Here is a 16797-nt window from a genome sequence, read left to right on the forward strand (position 1 = left end):
AAGTCAAGATATTTTCTGATAATACTGAATATTTTCATCTAATCTGTGTGTGATAAAATTGAGGATTACATAGGATAATTGATAATATAAGAAATTGTTGGAAAAACTCAGATGAAATGATAGGCATACAAATGCAGTTAGAATGTAAATGAAAAAGGAAGTGGAGATATTTTCTGATAAAACAAGATTTTCATAAAACATTTGTATGATAAATTGGAGGATCACATAGGTTAATTGATAATATTGAAGATTTTTTTGGAATAAACTCAGATAATATAATAGTCATATAAATATATTTAGGATATAATCAAAAATGAAGAGGAAACATTTTCTGATGAATCTAAATATTTTCAAATTACATGTATAATATAATATAATAATTGAGTATTACATAGGGTAATCATCGAAATTTTTTAGGGAAAAATTCAGATTTTCATACAACATATGTATGATAAATTTGAGGATTATATAGTGTTATTGATAAAATTGAAGACTTGTATTTTATTTTTAACATTTTTTATTTATTTTATTTTTTACAGGACTTATTTTTTTTACAGTAATTATTATTACAGTTCACTGTAGCTGTCTTCACACACACCAGAAGAGGGCATCGGATCACATTACAGATGGTTCTGAGCCACCATATGGTTGCTGGGAATTGAACTCAGGACCTCTTGAAGCTCAGTCAGTGCTCTTAAGTGCTCCAGCCTCGTATTTACAAATTTTTATCTTCTTGAATTCATGGGCTTTTTCACAAGACCATGTGCTTCTTACTTATCCATGAGGTTGTGTCTTCTAAGGCCTCTGGGCACCTAAATTTCATATTACAAGCTGAAAATGTCCTTTATCATTTGCTGAATCTTGCTGACCATTGTCCTGTTTTCATGCTGGTAAATAGCAGGTTGTGAGCTGCATTGAGACACTGATGTAGGGAAGGACTCCAGCCCTCTTTCAAGGCACTGACCTGCCTGTCCTTAACATGTGTCTCTTTCTGGAGAACACAGATTCATTTAATGACATTAGTATTCATACAATAGCATTTTACTTATTTTATTGTACTGTGGAAAACCAGTAAAGGTCACTATCTCATGTGGACATTAGATCATGTTATAATCTAACTTGGTGCAGATAGTCTACATATATGCAAGACACTGTCATGAGGTGTAATCTAAAGTACAATTTAGACTTTGTTGTGTCTGCCAGTTGGTGTCCCTTAAAAAAGATGGTCTTGTTGGTTTCTCTTCCCTTTTTAACCTTTTAAAAGTGATTTGTTCCTACCCTGAGCTTTTTATTAGGCTATTTTCTTTCCATTTCTGTCTCCATGGTCATCTAACTTACAGCTTTCTTTCTTTCTTTTTTTCTTTTCTTTTTTTTTTTTTTTTTGGATTTTTTTTTTTTTCTGAGACAGGGTTTCTCTGTATATCCCTGACTGTCCTGGAACTCACTCTTGTAGACCAGGCTGGCCTCGAACTCAGAAATTCGCCTGCCTCTGCCTCCCAGAGTGCTGGGATTACAGGCGTGTGCCACCACCGCCCGGCTAACTTACAGCTTTCTATGTGGTCATTTTCAGTGGCCTTTTTCCTCAACCATTTCCCAAGATTACTGCTGTTTCTTTTAGAAAAAGCAGAATCATTTTTATAGTTTATGATTTGTTAATATCATTTAGCATTATACCATATAATTATAAACTGCCCTATATAATGTGAAGTAAAATTAAGCATTTTTCTATTTGATCATGTTTAATAATTAAGGTTCTCAATAACTTAGGTTTGCCTACTAGCTATTTACTGACAAACAAAACAAAAAAGGGCTTAAATGTAGTGTTTGGACTAAAAATTTTTAGGTAGGGTAAGGTAATTTCTTTTGCATGAGGAATCCTTTCTGATGGATTTTTTATTATTATTTTTATTCATATGAGTACACTGCAACTGTCATCAGACACACCAGAAGAGAGTGTCATTATGGATGGCACCTTTACAGGTAAGCTACCATGTGCTTGCTGGGAATTGAACTCAGGACCTCTAGAAGAGCAATCAGTGCTCTTAACCACTGAGCCATCTCTCCAGCTCCATCCTTTGTGATATTAAAAGTCACATAATTCTCTCTTTTTTTAAATTTAAAAATATATGGTGGTTGTAATCAGCACTGTAACCAATACTAAGTTAAGGATGTTGGTTCACAATCTTCTACTCTAGACAAAAGTAAAATCTTTTCATTTCTTATCTACAGCTAATAATGGATTGAGTAGCAGAGTATACAGGAAGATATGTATTATTTTAATTGACAAATATTAGGTAGTTGTTTCTTTTTCTTCATCTGTATGCTGAAATATGTAAAGACAGAGTCATTTTGCAAACAAGCATTCCAAACATGAAACATTCCACATTCTCATCTTCAAAAACATCTAAAGAACAAAACTAAAGAAAAAGTATGACAGAAGTTCCTATACCCGGAGCAGCCTGCTGCCAAGACAGCGAAGGAAGTAGATCATGGACACAGTAGACCCAGAACATGCTGTCTTAAGGAAACCATTAAAGATTTCAAAGTGAGAATTTGTATAGTTCTTAGAAAACATGAAAACAATGTTAGTCCCAAGGAAGAATGACTTCCTCATATCTCTAAGGGAAAAGAAAGATTGAATGTAACTCCATTTTACAAAACAGTATATTTTCTTTGAGAGAAAAGATGTGCTAGCCCATGTCTGCAGTGCTATAGAGTGGCCAGATAAGGAGATCTTATCAGGACAGCTTTGTTCGTGTCCTGGGCCTCATACACAACCTCAGTCCAAACCGCATCCTTCTCTACTGACCATTAAAGATGTAAGTGAAAATAAACTACACTATGAATAAACAAACCAGAAATTAATAAGCCTTGTAAACAAATGAAAATTCTTATAAAATAAACAATAATTATAATAATAAAATGGGATCATTGTAAAAGACTAGCTACAGCTGAAATGAAAGGAACTAACTGCTTGTTATGCAAATGAGTACAACATAAAACACAACATCATTAACTATACATTGGATATTAGACATGTGCCAATGTGTGGTAAATCATAAACGCAGTGGCTCCCATATACAAAGAAATAAATCCTGTGACTATAAAACACCTTGTGATCATACTTGCCAGCATTGGATCCATGGGTCTTCTATCTCTGATGTTTAAAATGAAATATCTCACAATTGTGTAGGTTTGCATTTTAAAGTATATCTTCAAAAATGTTCATATTCTTGAATCCATGTACCTTTTCCTGGTAAGCCCACCTCCCACTACTCTATTTATTTTGATCTGTCTTTCAAGTCATGTAAATCCTCAGATTTCATATGAGAAACTGAAGAAAATGTCCTGACATGTGTCTGGCTATTATTTCACTCTGTCAGGAGTGGGGGACTAATTTTAGGAAAGATTCCTGCTATTTATATGTTTTTCCTGTTATCATTATGCATTTATAATAATCAATAAGTAATAGCACACCCCTTTGGAGCAGATCTCTGCAGATCCACGAAGTCTTATAATGATGCTGTGTAGACAAATAGATGACTTTAGTTTTAATGATGATCCTATAAGAGTTCCTAAAATTATATCTGTGATTATTAAGCTCTTTAATAGTGGAACTTCTATTAGGTCCTTTTCTGATAGTTACAACTAAAATGAGAACTCTGCCAGTCTCCCAAGTGTCACCCGTTAATTGCTCTTAGATGGCAATCAGACTTTCTCCTACTCAGCACATTCCAAGAGGCTGTAAAACAGTTAAACTGCCTGCTGGTGGTGGTGTACACATGCCTGAAATCCCAGCACTTGGGAGGCAGAGGCAGGCAGATTTCTGAGTTCAAGGCTAGCCTGGTCTACAGAGTGAGTCCAGGACATCCAGGTCTACATAGAGAAACCCGGTCTCAAAAAAACAAAACAAAACAAAACAAAAAAACAGTTAACCAAAGGTCATAAAAAGGGAAGTTGGATATATAATAGGTGTTAAGAGATAAAATATTGACTGGGTTTATCTATACAAAACTTTACTTATAATGTAGAGAAGAGAAATAATAGATGTCTAGCTAGATAATTACTCCTAATGTATATGCATGTAAATATTCTCTGTTGTAAACTTCTATTTCAATTTATGATGGTATTTTGTGTGAACTTGTGATGAACTTTGTAACATGCGATCATGTATTCTGAAAGATGTTTAAGGGCTGAGGACAAGAGAAGTCAGGGCAGAAGAATTTAGGAGAGGAACAGAGCTGAGAGAAGAACTGAACTAAGAAGTTTTTAGTCAGAAGAGAACAAGATTAGGTGAATGCAGAGTGGAATAACTTAGAAACTATAGATAACGTAAATAACTAAGAGAACAATGTGTAGGATGCAGAGGGAAAGAGGAAAAAAGAAGATGTTGCAGAAAGCAGAAGGAACAGGCAGTCTTCTTACCGTGGGACAGGACAGGTCCCATTAAGAGAAACAAAGCCTTTTTCTTACAAATATGGATTTGATTCATTTAGCATTGAAAAGGTGGAAACTTTTTCTTTCTCGATGTAATAAATACTGGAGTCCATTTTTCATACAGAATGAGTGAGTTCTTTCTGCACTGGTGCTGGTCTTTTGTTCCATATGCATATGTAAGTATGGATGTGTGTGTAAGTATGTAATTGTGAGAATGTATGCATGTATAAGTATGAATTGTGAGAATACATGCAAGCTGGGCCCAGATTACTTCAGGAAAATATGTATGGAGCTGTATGTATGAATTTCTGTGAGATTATGCATATTCACCTATGTAAAAGTTTTTCTTTCTGCAAGTTTTATTCTCTTCTCCTGGCTCAATAGAAGTTTATTTCTCCTCACTTCACCCTAGACTGACAAGCAAAAGGCATCTGGACAATGGGGAAAAGGCTCTAGCCACTAATCCTTTAATCTCCTGCTGTTTTTGGGTGAAGTGCTAAGTGCCTGAGACTGCAGTCTCTGGCTTCAAAGGAACACAAAGGGCAGATCTACATTAGCATAGTAACTTAGACTTAGATAAATAAACCTTTTATTATACAGCACCCCTAAATTTTTGATGCTCTTCCTCCCTCCACTACCTCAAGAAAAAAACCAAGAAGAAAAAAACACCTCTGCTGGGACTGACTCCAGGCTCTCTCTCTCTCTCTCTCTCTCTCTCTCTCTCTCTCTCTCTCTCTCTCTCTCTCTCTCTCTCTCTCTCTCTCTCTCTCTCTCTCTCTCTCCTTACATTCCAGATGATTGATTGTTTGATCCCCTGTCTTGATAGCATGAGAAACCAAAATGACACTGCGTGGTGAGCAGTGAGCAGAGAACCAGAGCCCTCCCCACTAGAGTAGCACACTGTCTCACAAGCTCTAAGCTATTTTTTTATCTGACACTTCTAGACTCTTGGAATCATTTCAGGATCTCTCCTCCTCTTATTATGCTCCCCTGCACATTGATCTCTCCAAGCCAGGAACAAAGGGTCTACAAGGGCAGAAAGAATGTATGTACTCCCATCACCAACAACATCCCAACTGTTCCTTTCACACCACTAGACTGTCTACCTGTTTGCTTTATTTCAAGGGGCCAGAGAGACCTCAATTGAGAATCTCCACGAGGTTCCCAATTTTCTCTCTGACTGCATCTGATGCCTGGCTGACCCTTGGGAGGACCAAAGGAAGAAGGCTGGCTTGAGGATGATGGCATGAGCCTTTGAAGGCAGAGAAGACAAGGTCAGTCCCTCTAACCACTCTGATTATCATCATCACTTCTCTCTAGCTCCCTCTGCCCCCTTCCTCTCCCTCTCTCTCTCCAAGCCAGGCCACCCAGTATTGCCTTACTTTGTTTCTTTACTTGTTTCCTTAATTCAAGGTTAATTATATCTATTTATTTTTCTCTTCATTTCATTAATTGAGGGTGCTTAGCCCTTGAGACCAGTACCTAGATCAGGCCTGCCTCCATCTTCTGTGTCATGTGATTAAAGACACACAGCACCACACTTTTTTCATTGTACATGTAGTTTAATTTCAAATTTTATGAGAGAGAGAGAGAGAAAGAGAGAGAGAGAGAGAAAGAGAGAGAGAGAGAGAGAGAGAGAGAGAGAGAGAGAGAGAGAGAGAGAGAGAAAGAATTGTAGGTTACAGTTCAATTCTTTAGTAACTGTGTGACCACAGGCCATGTTTAACTTTCTGTAAGATAAAGCACAATGGTACTGATTATATAACACTGCGGACTTCCACTAAGCAAGCTGATTTTCACAACTCCTCTCTGTCTTTTAAAACTTTGACGACAACACCAGGGCTCCAAAGACGTTTGTTTCTTTCATTTTCTTCTTCTTAATGTTCTCTTTTTGTTAGAAGTCAGAGTCAAGGTAAAACAGGAAAAAAATGACACAAAGTGATTAATGTGTCACCCTCTGAGTTCTTTGTCCTTTCTTTTTTGTCTTTGCTGTTCTCTGTGCTTGCTATCCTCTAGATGATAGGGATGTAAATCCAATTTACATGTGGTGACTTGTAAGGAGGCTCTACTGATCTAGAGAGTACCCTTGAAATAAAATGAGAATCAAAACAAGAACTTGTAATAAAATATATAGACAAAATACAATTTCTATTATTAACCCCCCCAAAAAAACAGCAACACTTTACTGACTAGACAAGTTCCTTTTCTCCACATCAATTATCTCCCCAATAGTTAGGTAGTGTGCAAGTCTGTCCTAGTTTGACTATCAAGGTTAAGAAAAGTGAACCATCATCAAAACTAGTTATTCTTACATATATTAAAGGACAATGAGTTGTAATATATTCACACTAAAATTATGACTGATTTCATGCTGAAAACTGTCCACTGGAAAGACATAGCTCAGAATTTAAGAGCACTGGCTGCTCTTCTATTCCCAGGCCAACTGACACCCTTCTCATAGCCTCTGTGGCCACCAAGCTTTCTCAAATAGTTTGCAGACCAACAGACATGGCAACCCCCCTCACACATACATGGGAGATGTAGTTAGGTGTGTGTGGCAGGTATAGGTATTGAGGTTGAATTTAACTAGCTTGAACAAATATATAACTGGAAAGTTCATTCTTTAATTTACTTAATGTTATTAAGTGTACAGTGCAAGAAGGAAAATGGGCTGCACCATATTTAGGGTACTACCTGTAGATCAAGAGGAAGGACCATCTTCTCTGAGATTGATCCATCCCTTGGGAAGAAGGACAGTCAGCCCAGATGTGCTGGTATGTATTCCTGGTTCTTTATCAAAAAGACTTTGACTCTGACCTTGCTTCTGATTCCCCAGTGCAGGTTAGGAATCCAGCACAGATAGAAAGCGAAACCACACCAAGGAAGCAAGCATGCAGGAAAAAACTAATCAGAAAACATGTTATGTTGGACGCAACAAAGCAAGCTCATATTCACAAATCTGTGAGCCTAAGACTCATCCCTGGCTGGAAGGAGAGAACTGAGTGTAGCACACACACAGAGTTGGTCATCTCTGAGTCCATACTCGCCCAGCCCCGATGTTCACTTCACTAGGCCACAGGCTCTAACACCTCACTTTATTACAGATAATCATGGTGGCTCAAGCCTTTAATCTCAGCAATCAGATCTCCACTTTCTGGGTCAGCATGATCTGTGGAGTGAAAAGAAACAGATGGAGAAAAAACTCAATATTTCTTTGTTAGAACAGTTATTGTAAGTTTTACGGAATATAATAGCTTGACATTCAAAGTCTCTGGTTCACTATCACCCCTCTCACATGTCTAAGCCAATGCTTCCTAATGAGTTCTTCCTTCTCCATGACTGCCCCCCATCCCTGGGTGTTGTGTAGTGAATGTGTGTGTGTGTGTGTATGTGTCTATGTGTGTGTATGCTCGCACATGCACACAGGACTACCATCACTGGAGGATTAAATATAAACAAACAAGACAGGAAAGCTGGAGGAACGATAGAAATAGCCGAATATTTTCTTTTTTCTTTTCATAGGAAGAAAAAGGGAAAAAGAGAGCTGCCACTGCAGCAACATCTGCCACCATCATCTTCACCACCACCACCAACAAAAGATACTTGTCAATCTCCTTTTGTTATAATAATCAAAATTTAAAATTGTGTGTGCTTGTGGGTGATCTATAGCACAACCCTGACAGGAGGATTAAATAAAATTAACCAAGAGATCCAAGGCTACATAATATAAATGCTAAAGCATAGATGATAGACAGACAGATAGATATATAAACAGAGACAGACAGAGATAGACAGATAAAGAAGAGAGGAAAAGGACAGAGCATAAGAAGGCTAACGACTCATAATGGCCCCTCGAAAACAAGGAAGGCTGGAGAGAGAGGTCAACCTCCTTATGTTTATTAAGGCAAAATCAAAAGAAAAAGTGAAATGAAACAAAACAAACCTAGCCGAATATTTTATTTTTCTTCAGATATTAAAAATCTTTTTAAAAAGAACACAATCATCCAAAAGGAAGAGAGAGAGACAGAGACAGAAAGACATAGTGAGAGAGAGATGAAAAGATCTATTTTTTTTTACCACTTTTTATTGTAATAAGAAAGTAATGACTTTAAAAATTAAAGCTGGCCCATCTTACTTTAACACTCATTAATACAATTTATTCTGTTGAGTAAGACAGGGATATGTGGTCAACACTACCATAATTTAATAAGGAATTTTAAAAAACCAAGAAAACAGCCAGTAAACTGCTTGAACTCATTATGGTTTTTATTATTAAAAAAGAAGGAACAAAATAAAGGTTAATGGTTGTATTTTCTAATTGTTAATAAATAATCATTAAATATTAAAAATCGGTCCACTTTTCTAAAAAAAAAATTGGTCCATCATATTATTCACTGTTGTATCATGAGTACTGTACTAAAAACAAATTTTGGCTTTAATGAAAAGGACAACTTGTCAACTAGGAATCAAGGTGACATGGAGAACAGAATACCAACTTCACCATTGCCCTAATGCTAAAGACCAAGAGTGATATACACAACAACCAGGCAACTAGCTGACAATCCTCTTAGGAAAAGAAAAGTTAAGGAAAATGGCCAACTTAAACCTCATTTAAATAAAAAAAAAAAAAAAGTCCAGATTTGACATCTGGTAGACCTGGGGTGGAGGAAATTATGATCCAGATGGGCAGAAATCTGGCCAACATAGTAACATACTGGGCTGGAGAGATGTCTCAAAGGTTAAGAGCACTGACTGTTCTTCTGAAGGTCCTGAGTTCAAATCCCAGGAACCACATGATGGCTCACAACCATCTGTAATGAGATCTGACACCCTCTTCTGGAGCATCTGAGGATAGCTACAGTGTACTTACATATAATAAATAAATGAGTGTTTTAAAAAAAATAAAATTAAATTAAATAAATAAATGAAAAACATAGCAAAATACAAGACAGAAGGAGGCAGGGGTGGGGGTGGGGAGACTGATTGCCTCTCATTGCCTTTCCCCTATCCAACATGTACCATATTGTCATCACGCTTTGAGGGAATATAGAGAGTGGAGAAAGTGCCTGCTGCCAGAGATCCACACATCCCATCTAGATGGACACCAAGCCTGGGAAGCTAAGGTTCCCACAATTCTCCAGTGCCCCAGGATGAAACACAGAGATGGGTTGGGGCACAAGAAACACGAGGACCAGGTCCTTCCATGAGCAGACTAGTACCTCTACCCACAAGACACTGTGTTATTCCCAGCTTGAAGGAACTAGCTATCCATCCCTCCAGGACAAAGAGAAACCTCAAGCGAGGTGTGAGGGCTGGAGACCAGAGAGACATAGGTTTTATCCCTCACCTTCTCCCTTGCCTGCACCTCTGAAAGGATGCTCTTGGCTATGGTAGGATAGGAGTGATAAACGACACTCAGCTCCACCTACAACTCCCCTACCACCACTAAACTTAAACATGCTTGTACAAGACCAGTGGATAGCAGAAGTGGCAGCCACAGGAAACAGTCCACATGGTTCCTCTGAAGGAGGAGCAGGAGAAGCAGTATTGGTAGCTAGAGAAGCCCAGAAAGGGAGACCCCACTGCCACCTTGTACAAAGGTATGCTTAAGAAACTAACCATAAACAATGAAGCAAGGCCTAAACAAGTTAAGAAAGTTACCCCATGATCTACTGACAAAAATCACTAAATCTCAAAATATTCTGAAAACAGATAACAGCTAATAAAAGCCTTAGAAAACTTGAAAAACTCATTATATATATAAAGTATAAATGTGTGCCTACAATTATGCTTCCCAATACACTGTGTAAGCAGATGATTACAATCAAGAAAGACTAATTCCAGAAAAGAAATCCAGATGCCCAGACTCTGTTTTGCCTCATCTGGGTCTTTTATAAAATAATCCCAGTGTTTTATATCTGACAAAACAGGGAACCAAAGTAACTTGGATAAAACCCAACTCTAGATCCTTTCTACTGTGCTATATATCAGTCTTCTGGTAAATGCTTCTCTAAAAGAATGATTTTTTTTTAAAGATTTGTGGTTTTAACAATTTATTCCACAAGGAAACCAATGAGAAAGGATTCCCAATTTCTTTCAAATTGTAATGCAAGGTAGTAAAGACACATAAAGGTCTTATGAATGTGAAGAGACTAGTTTTCTAAGACAGCTATGAAAATATTTCTTCTAAAAAACAAGTTCACTCAAATGAGGCATTTAGATTCTGGTTCCAAAAGAGGCTGTGTCCTTTCTTAAATCAGGGTTTCCCTACTCTGTAGCCTTCCCTTGAAAATACTGTTCTCCTGGTGCTATCTCCCAAATGCTGGGACTAGGTACCACCGTGTCTACCTTTAAATTCTTAAAAATACTGAAGAACACAAACTTCAGTGTCTTCACTGTGACATAAGCCAAATGGCTAATAACTTATTTAGTTAATACGAAAACAATTCATACCATGCTTTTCAATCCCAATCTAAATTTAGACACAGTAGATTGGGTTTCAGGAAAACACCATCATCCAATTCCAGAAAACATAACTAGGCACTGGTCATCTGCTCAGATTTAGATTTTGTTGTGATTCAAGTTGTCACTTGTAGAAGTTTGGACCTAGGTCTTCTTCCCAGCCCCATGCTCCCAGAAATAAAACTCAGACTCAAAATATGTATACTTACAAATATCGTGGCCTTATAGCTAGTCTTCTCTGACTAGGCCATAGTGCATTATAACCCACTTACTCAAATCTACTTTCTGACACATGACTACTTACCTGGGCTCAGGTACCATGTGTCAGTCTTGTCACATTTTCCCAGGCAAATATCTCATCCCTGGCTCTATCCCAGAATTCTTTCTGCCTTCTGAATGTCTCATCTTGTATTCTACATTTTCCTATAGGCCATAGTTTTCTTTTAGTACAATACACAAAATATTCTCTCTACAGTCACTAGCATCATTAAAACCTTCAAATTCAAATTCTTAATTATTCTAATTCTACTTGTACTTCTAAGGTACCAACACCACCAGCAATATCCAGAAGCCACCCAGAGGTTACTAGGGCTTTTAAACACTCATGTGTACCTGCTTCTTCTTTCAGGATTTTATTTTGGTAATACTGCCACCCCAGTTGGATGTTAGCACCACGATGAAAAGGTGACCTTCCTGTGCCATGGTTGCTGACAGAGCCACTGTTTTTCCTGTGAGAAAAAAAAAATTGAATTGTTTCTCTAAGTACAAAAGGATGTTAAGGTCATGTAATGGAATTTTTTCATGCAATTTTAATTATATAATATTTGTTCTTTAATCACTTATGCATTAAATCTTAAAAAGCATCACCATATAACATCACCTAATGTTTTTTAAGACAGGGTCTTCTGAAATTCTCTATGTAGACCACGCTGGCCAGGAACTCACTGATGTTCACCTGCTAGGATTAAAAGCATGCACCACGCATGGCTCCAGCAATGTTTCTGTAAACCGACTCAATCTAAAATCAGCAGAGTCAGTTTTCCATGGCTTTTCATTTCTTACAATGAAAAGCAGACAACTCAGATCCCAGGCTCAAATTGTAGGAATAGACAACAAAACAAAAACTATAAACAGACTTTTACAATTCGGATATAAATACGTTTATCCTCCCATTTTATTTTTTTTTTAATTTTATAGCAATAGAAACAAACTGGAGATTCATGCACAGCAATGAAAATCTGATGTTTAACATATAACCAAATGTGAATTTCAGACCCCCCAGATTTTGCTTTGGTTAAGAACATTACTTTAATGTATCATTTCCTTTTATGTATAAAATTACAAGACAACAATAATGTTGTAAAACTGATGTGCAAGTAAAACACCACAGGCTTAGAGGGCAGGAGACTCAGAAGAAAGAAACACATAACACAGAAAGTCTTCTTGCCTCTCCATATAAACTAGAAAAAAAGAACAATTTACTAGAAGGTAAGTTGTCCCAAGGCTAAAACTAATTCTTTCAAATTCAAAATAATACTTTTCAGAGCTAAGTCACAACTACCTAGGACAAAAATAAAGCCTTGTTGGGAATCTAGAATTTTCTAGGATTTTCACATAAGAGAAAAACTGACTTTAAAAAGAAAACACTATTGTAGCTATCTTGTCAAGAAAGAACTAAGGAAAAATCCTAAATAAATGTTTCAATACTAGTAAGTAGTACACACATAAACCTAAAATTTCATTTAAAAAAAAAAAGCAGACTGCCCAGATGACTCACCTCTAGAGTATAAAATTATCAAAATCCAAAGATTAGTATGTTTACCTACATTCATAGAGGAGAGTTACTTCAACAGAAGAACAGAAAGTCTGAAGACACAGGATAATAGAAATTTTCCCTTAACAAACAATAAAAAGATATGAAAAATATCCAGAAAATATCCTCATCTATTTGAGATAATACAGTCCTCAATTTAAGATACTCTTCTCTGTATATTTCAGCTTACACCAAGCAGTAGTTTTCTAATTTTCCTACACTTGTGAATATAGGCTCCAGCCAATTTGAACAAAGGAATAGATTTGACTAAGAAAAATCAAAATAATTTCCAAAGAATACATTGTTATCAATTCACACACACACACACACACACACACACACACACACACACACACACATTGATATGTATCAACTTTCTTAAAACAAACAAGAATACAGACCTTTGAGATCTGTTATATTTCTTATAGCCCCTGAGACAAAGAAGCAATCAATATCAACATGCCTTACAGAGCTCTGCTGTCTGGGCCAGCTCAATTTGCCTAAAAGGAAAAAAGAACATTCAAACCCAAACTAATACTTATCATTTAAAACAGATTAGTTTAGAAATCACATTCAAGAAGAATGGTATCATAACATAATATAGAATATACTATGGACTGTATACCACCTTAATAGATGAATTTCAGTTTCTCTAGTTATCTGATAGAATTTTAAATCACTTCTAACAACACCATGGTATTCTTTCTTATTCTATTTTCTAATTGTCTTCTTTTAAAATTTAATTTTACAAGATAAATTTGATTATTTGTAACAATTTTGGTATGTGTAGTTTCACATACTTAGCTTTAATAAGCTCCATTCTGCACAACTCTACAAACTTTATTTAATGAAACAACAATAACAATGGCTACTGCCTCCCAGTGTTCTTGATAAGTATTAAAACAAAGAGGTTTACAGGGGGATAGATTAATTCTCACAGCACTATGGAAAACATTACTACTACCCCCACCTTTTATAGACTAGTAATTTAAGTCCCACAGCTGATGAATGCCCAAATTGCAATTTAACTCCAGTCTGCTTGATTTCCAACTTTTTAGGCTATCATACTACTCTTCTAATTAGACATATTTCAAAAAGTCCACAGAAAAAAACAAAAATCTACATACAAAGGGAATTTTTCTTTCACCATTAGACGTTACTAGTTCTGCAACACGTTTATTGCATTTATGGAGCTGAAAGTTAATATTATCTCATAAGGACAATTACTGACTTAGAAAAACCACAGATTGTTTATAAGGATTATTATAATCCAACTATTAGGATAATATTACTTTATAATAATTTTATTACAAATACCCCTCATGGTGTTCCAAAATATAATAGTACAGGTCCTAAATCTAAGAATCTAAACTCTAAGAACTTTCTAAGCTTATAAGAAGTTCTGATTTCAAAGAATATGCTTGCGTATCAGCTTTAAACAACAAAACAAAACAAAATAAAAAACTTACTCCCGAACAACTGAGCCACTTCACGTACTAACTGTGAGGCGATTGTCTAGTCCCACTAGGTGCAAGGCACTGAACCTTTCTCCCTGCTGCTTTTAAGCAGATGTATGCTGGGCATCACTGATTCCTGTCGTTCCTCTTGCAGAGAGGAAATAGGCCAGAAAGGCAAACACCCATGCATGCTCCTGTCGCAGAAAGTGGCAGAGCAAGGACTCAGATCCAGGCTACACTAAATCAAACTCTTGCCATTCTCTATGTAAATTTCACTAATCACGATCTTTCTTTTGTAGAACAAGGTATCAAACTCAGGGCCTTGAATATGTAAGGCAAACAACAATCACAATTCTACTGTTCAAAGTACTATGAAACAGAAGGTAAACAACCTAAAAAATGTTAAATATTTAAGGGGTACAGAAGATTTAAATAAAATGCCTATCACATGGTTTCTTACAACATATAAATTTAAAAATTTACTCCCATTCATTGACCTAACTCATAATAGTATTCTAAAGCTTTCAAGATCAAGTGACCTTTGGTTTAAAAAAACCAAGAAACAAATAACAGATGGCATTATTATGAAATATTCCAAACTACTGGCTAAAAGCCTATTTAGATATACAAACAAATAACATAAGAGCAACAAACATTCACATAGAAAGACCCTGCAACTTTCTAAAACCCCATTAGCATCTCCCTCTTTATGCCTCCCTTTCCACAGTTATAAAGATTACTATCATATAATCTTGAACCTTACATTTTGCCCACAAAAAAAAAAAAAGACCAAAACCTTTGTCAAAATAACTGAACTAGAATCTAGTTTAAGTAACAACTATCACAAAACAGCTTCCTGTTGGATTGGGATGACAAGTGTTAGCCACACACACAAATGAGACAATCTACATAGATGTTAAACCAATCTCCCTAAGTTTACCACATAGTTACAACAGTTCTATTTCAATGTTAATTTTTAAGAGTGCATTATTGAAACAGCCTTCTAGAAAATCTCAATTACCCTTACTAATCAGCATCATTCTCACAGGAGATTAGGAACGGAATATAAAATGTCACGTTTATACAGCTCATAAACTCAGCTGTTTATAAAGTCCCCATGAAGAAGGAAAGCTTGGAATCCCAGTGCATACAGCACTGAAATGACCTGACATTTTGAGGTAGCCACAGTTAAGTTTAATGGGAAACATAGTAGCAAAGTTTTCAGTTATAGTTACTGTAACTTATATAACCTAACATTCCTAGAGGATTTTTATATTAAGAAGTTTGGAATCATTAGAATACCAGTAAGAACATCAGAATGAAAGCATCAAATAGAACTGTTTTGAAGAAAACAATTTTAGTACCTACCTGTGTCAGGTACAAGGGAAGACCAGCCTGTTTTTATTTTGTTCCAAATCAGAGGAAGCTTGCCTGTTAAGATAAAGGATTGAGCAGGAAGTGAAGATCCACTTAAATATATTTAAAGTGCAAATTTACTAGGTATCACCAAACACCCAGAAGTCAACAAAATGATGTATTTAAAAAAATCAAGCCAGGTGCAGGACTTAAACCACAGCACTCAGAGACTGAGGGCAGGCAGATCTCTGTGAGTTCGAGGGTAACCTGGTCTACAAAGTGAGTTCCAGGACAGTCAGGGCTATACAGAAAACCCTGACTCAAAACCAAAACAAAATTCTGACAGTTAGCTTTAGTGTTGAACCATTATGACTCTAGATATCAATAGTAGCATATCTGACAAACAAATATGCATGTATTACTGGCAAGAAAATACACTGTTAACAAAACATGTCTATGCTGCTACAGCAGACTAGACAAAGGCATATTTGGAAAACAGCTGTGTAAGAAATATAGTAAAACACACATTTAAATAACTAACACTATTTGGATTTGTATTAAAGAGTCAGACCACACAAGCAGACCATCATGTACTTAGGTGATGCCATGTGAACCTTCTCTCTATTTTAATTGGTCAATCAAAGGTTAGAGTCTATGATTGGGTAGTGGAGGGGAAAGGTGGGATTGGAGGTTCAAAAGGGGGAGCAGGTAGAGGAAGAAAAAGAGAGAAGGAAGAGGAGAGGAGGAAGCCACTATGGACCACATGGATGGGAGAAAGCACAAATCTTAGTGATTGGGAAATAAGTATTTTGCCAATGAAGACATATGACTTATAATTAAAATATTTGGATTATGTGTCATTTATATGGGCTATAAGGGTTGGAAAATTTAGCAACAAATTCGTGCACCTTATATCCAGCTTAGAACTGAACTAAATTGAGAGGAAAATCCAGCCCCCTATATCCTAAACAACCAGAGGTAACACAGCCCTGAGCTGGGCCACAAGGTGGCGCCAATGTCACAGCATAGTTGGGGTTCCCTGAGCCTGAGAAAAATTCAAGGACCCAAAATCAATGCTGCCTGAAAAGCAACATTCACAGCTGAAGATCAGCAATTGAACAACAACAGCTATCTTTCCAAAGCTTTCTTCACAGACACAGCAGACTGATCTAGGCGTTTCAGCCGCAAGCCAAACTTCCCCTGCAGCTTTCGAATTTCCAATATCCCCCCCACCACACTTCTAAACAGGGCACAGGACAGACAAACCAGCTC

The 16797-nt window shown here is 36.6% G+C and overlaps 1 protein-coding gene across 11 annotated transcripts in view; it reads right to left on the reverse strand.

The window, feature by feature from the left end:
- The window catches only part of LOC127663791 (uncharacterized), a 741437-nt gene that overhangs the window by 448540 nt on the left and 276100 nt on the right, over positions 1-16797 (reverse strand). For 4 of the 11 annotated variants that reach the window (XR_007973020.1, XR_007973019.1, XM_052155517.1 and 1 more), the window contains one exon: positions 15538-15600. The exons of 1 other annotated variant lie outside the window; for it this stretch is intronic. Coding sequence is in view for 6 of the 10 variants with exons in the window: in XM_052155517.1 (XP_052011477.1) it covers positions 15538-15600 (63 nt within the window). In the remaining 4 variants the exon portion in view is untranslated. Of the gene's footprint in view, positions 1-6398; positions 7607-11511; positions 11628-13113; positions 13213-15537; positions 15601-16797 lie in introns of those variants that run through there. 6 more of the 11 variants (XR_007973018.1, XM_052155513.1, XM_052155514.1 and 3 more) reach the window with 6 other exon arrangements.

Source organism: Apodemus sylvaticus, chromosome 13 (assembly GCF_947179515.1).
Source record: "Apodemus sylvaticus chromosome 13, mApoSyl1.1, whole genome shotgun sequence".
Lineage (NCBI taxonomy): Eukaryota > Metazoa > Chordata > Mammalia > Rodentia > Muridae > Apodemus > Apodemus sylvaticus.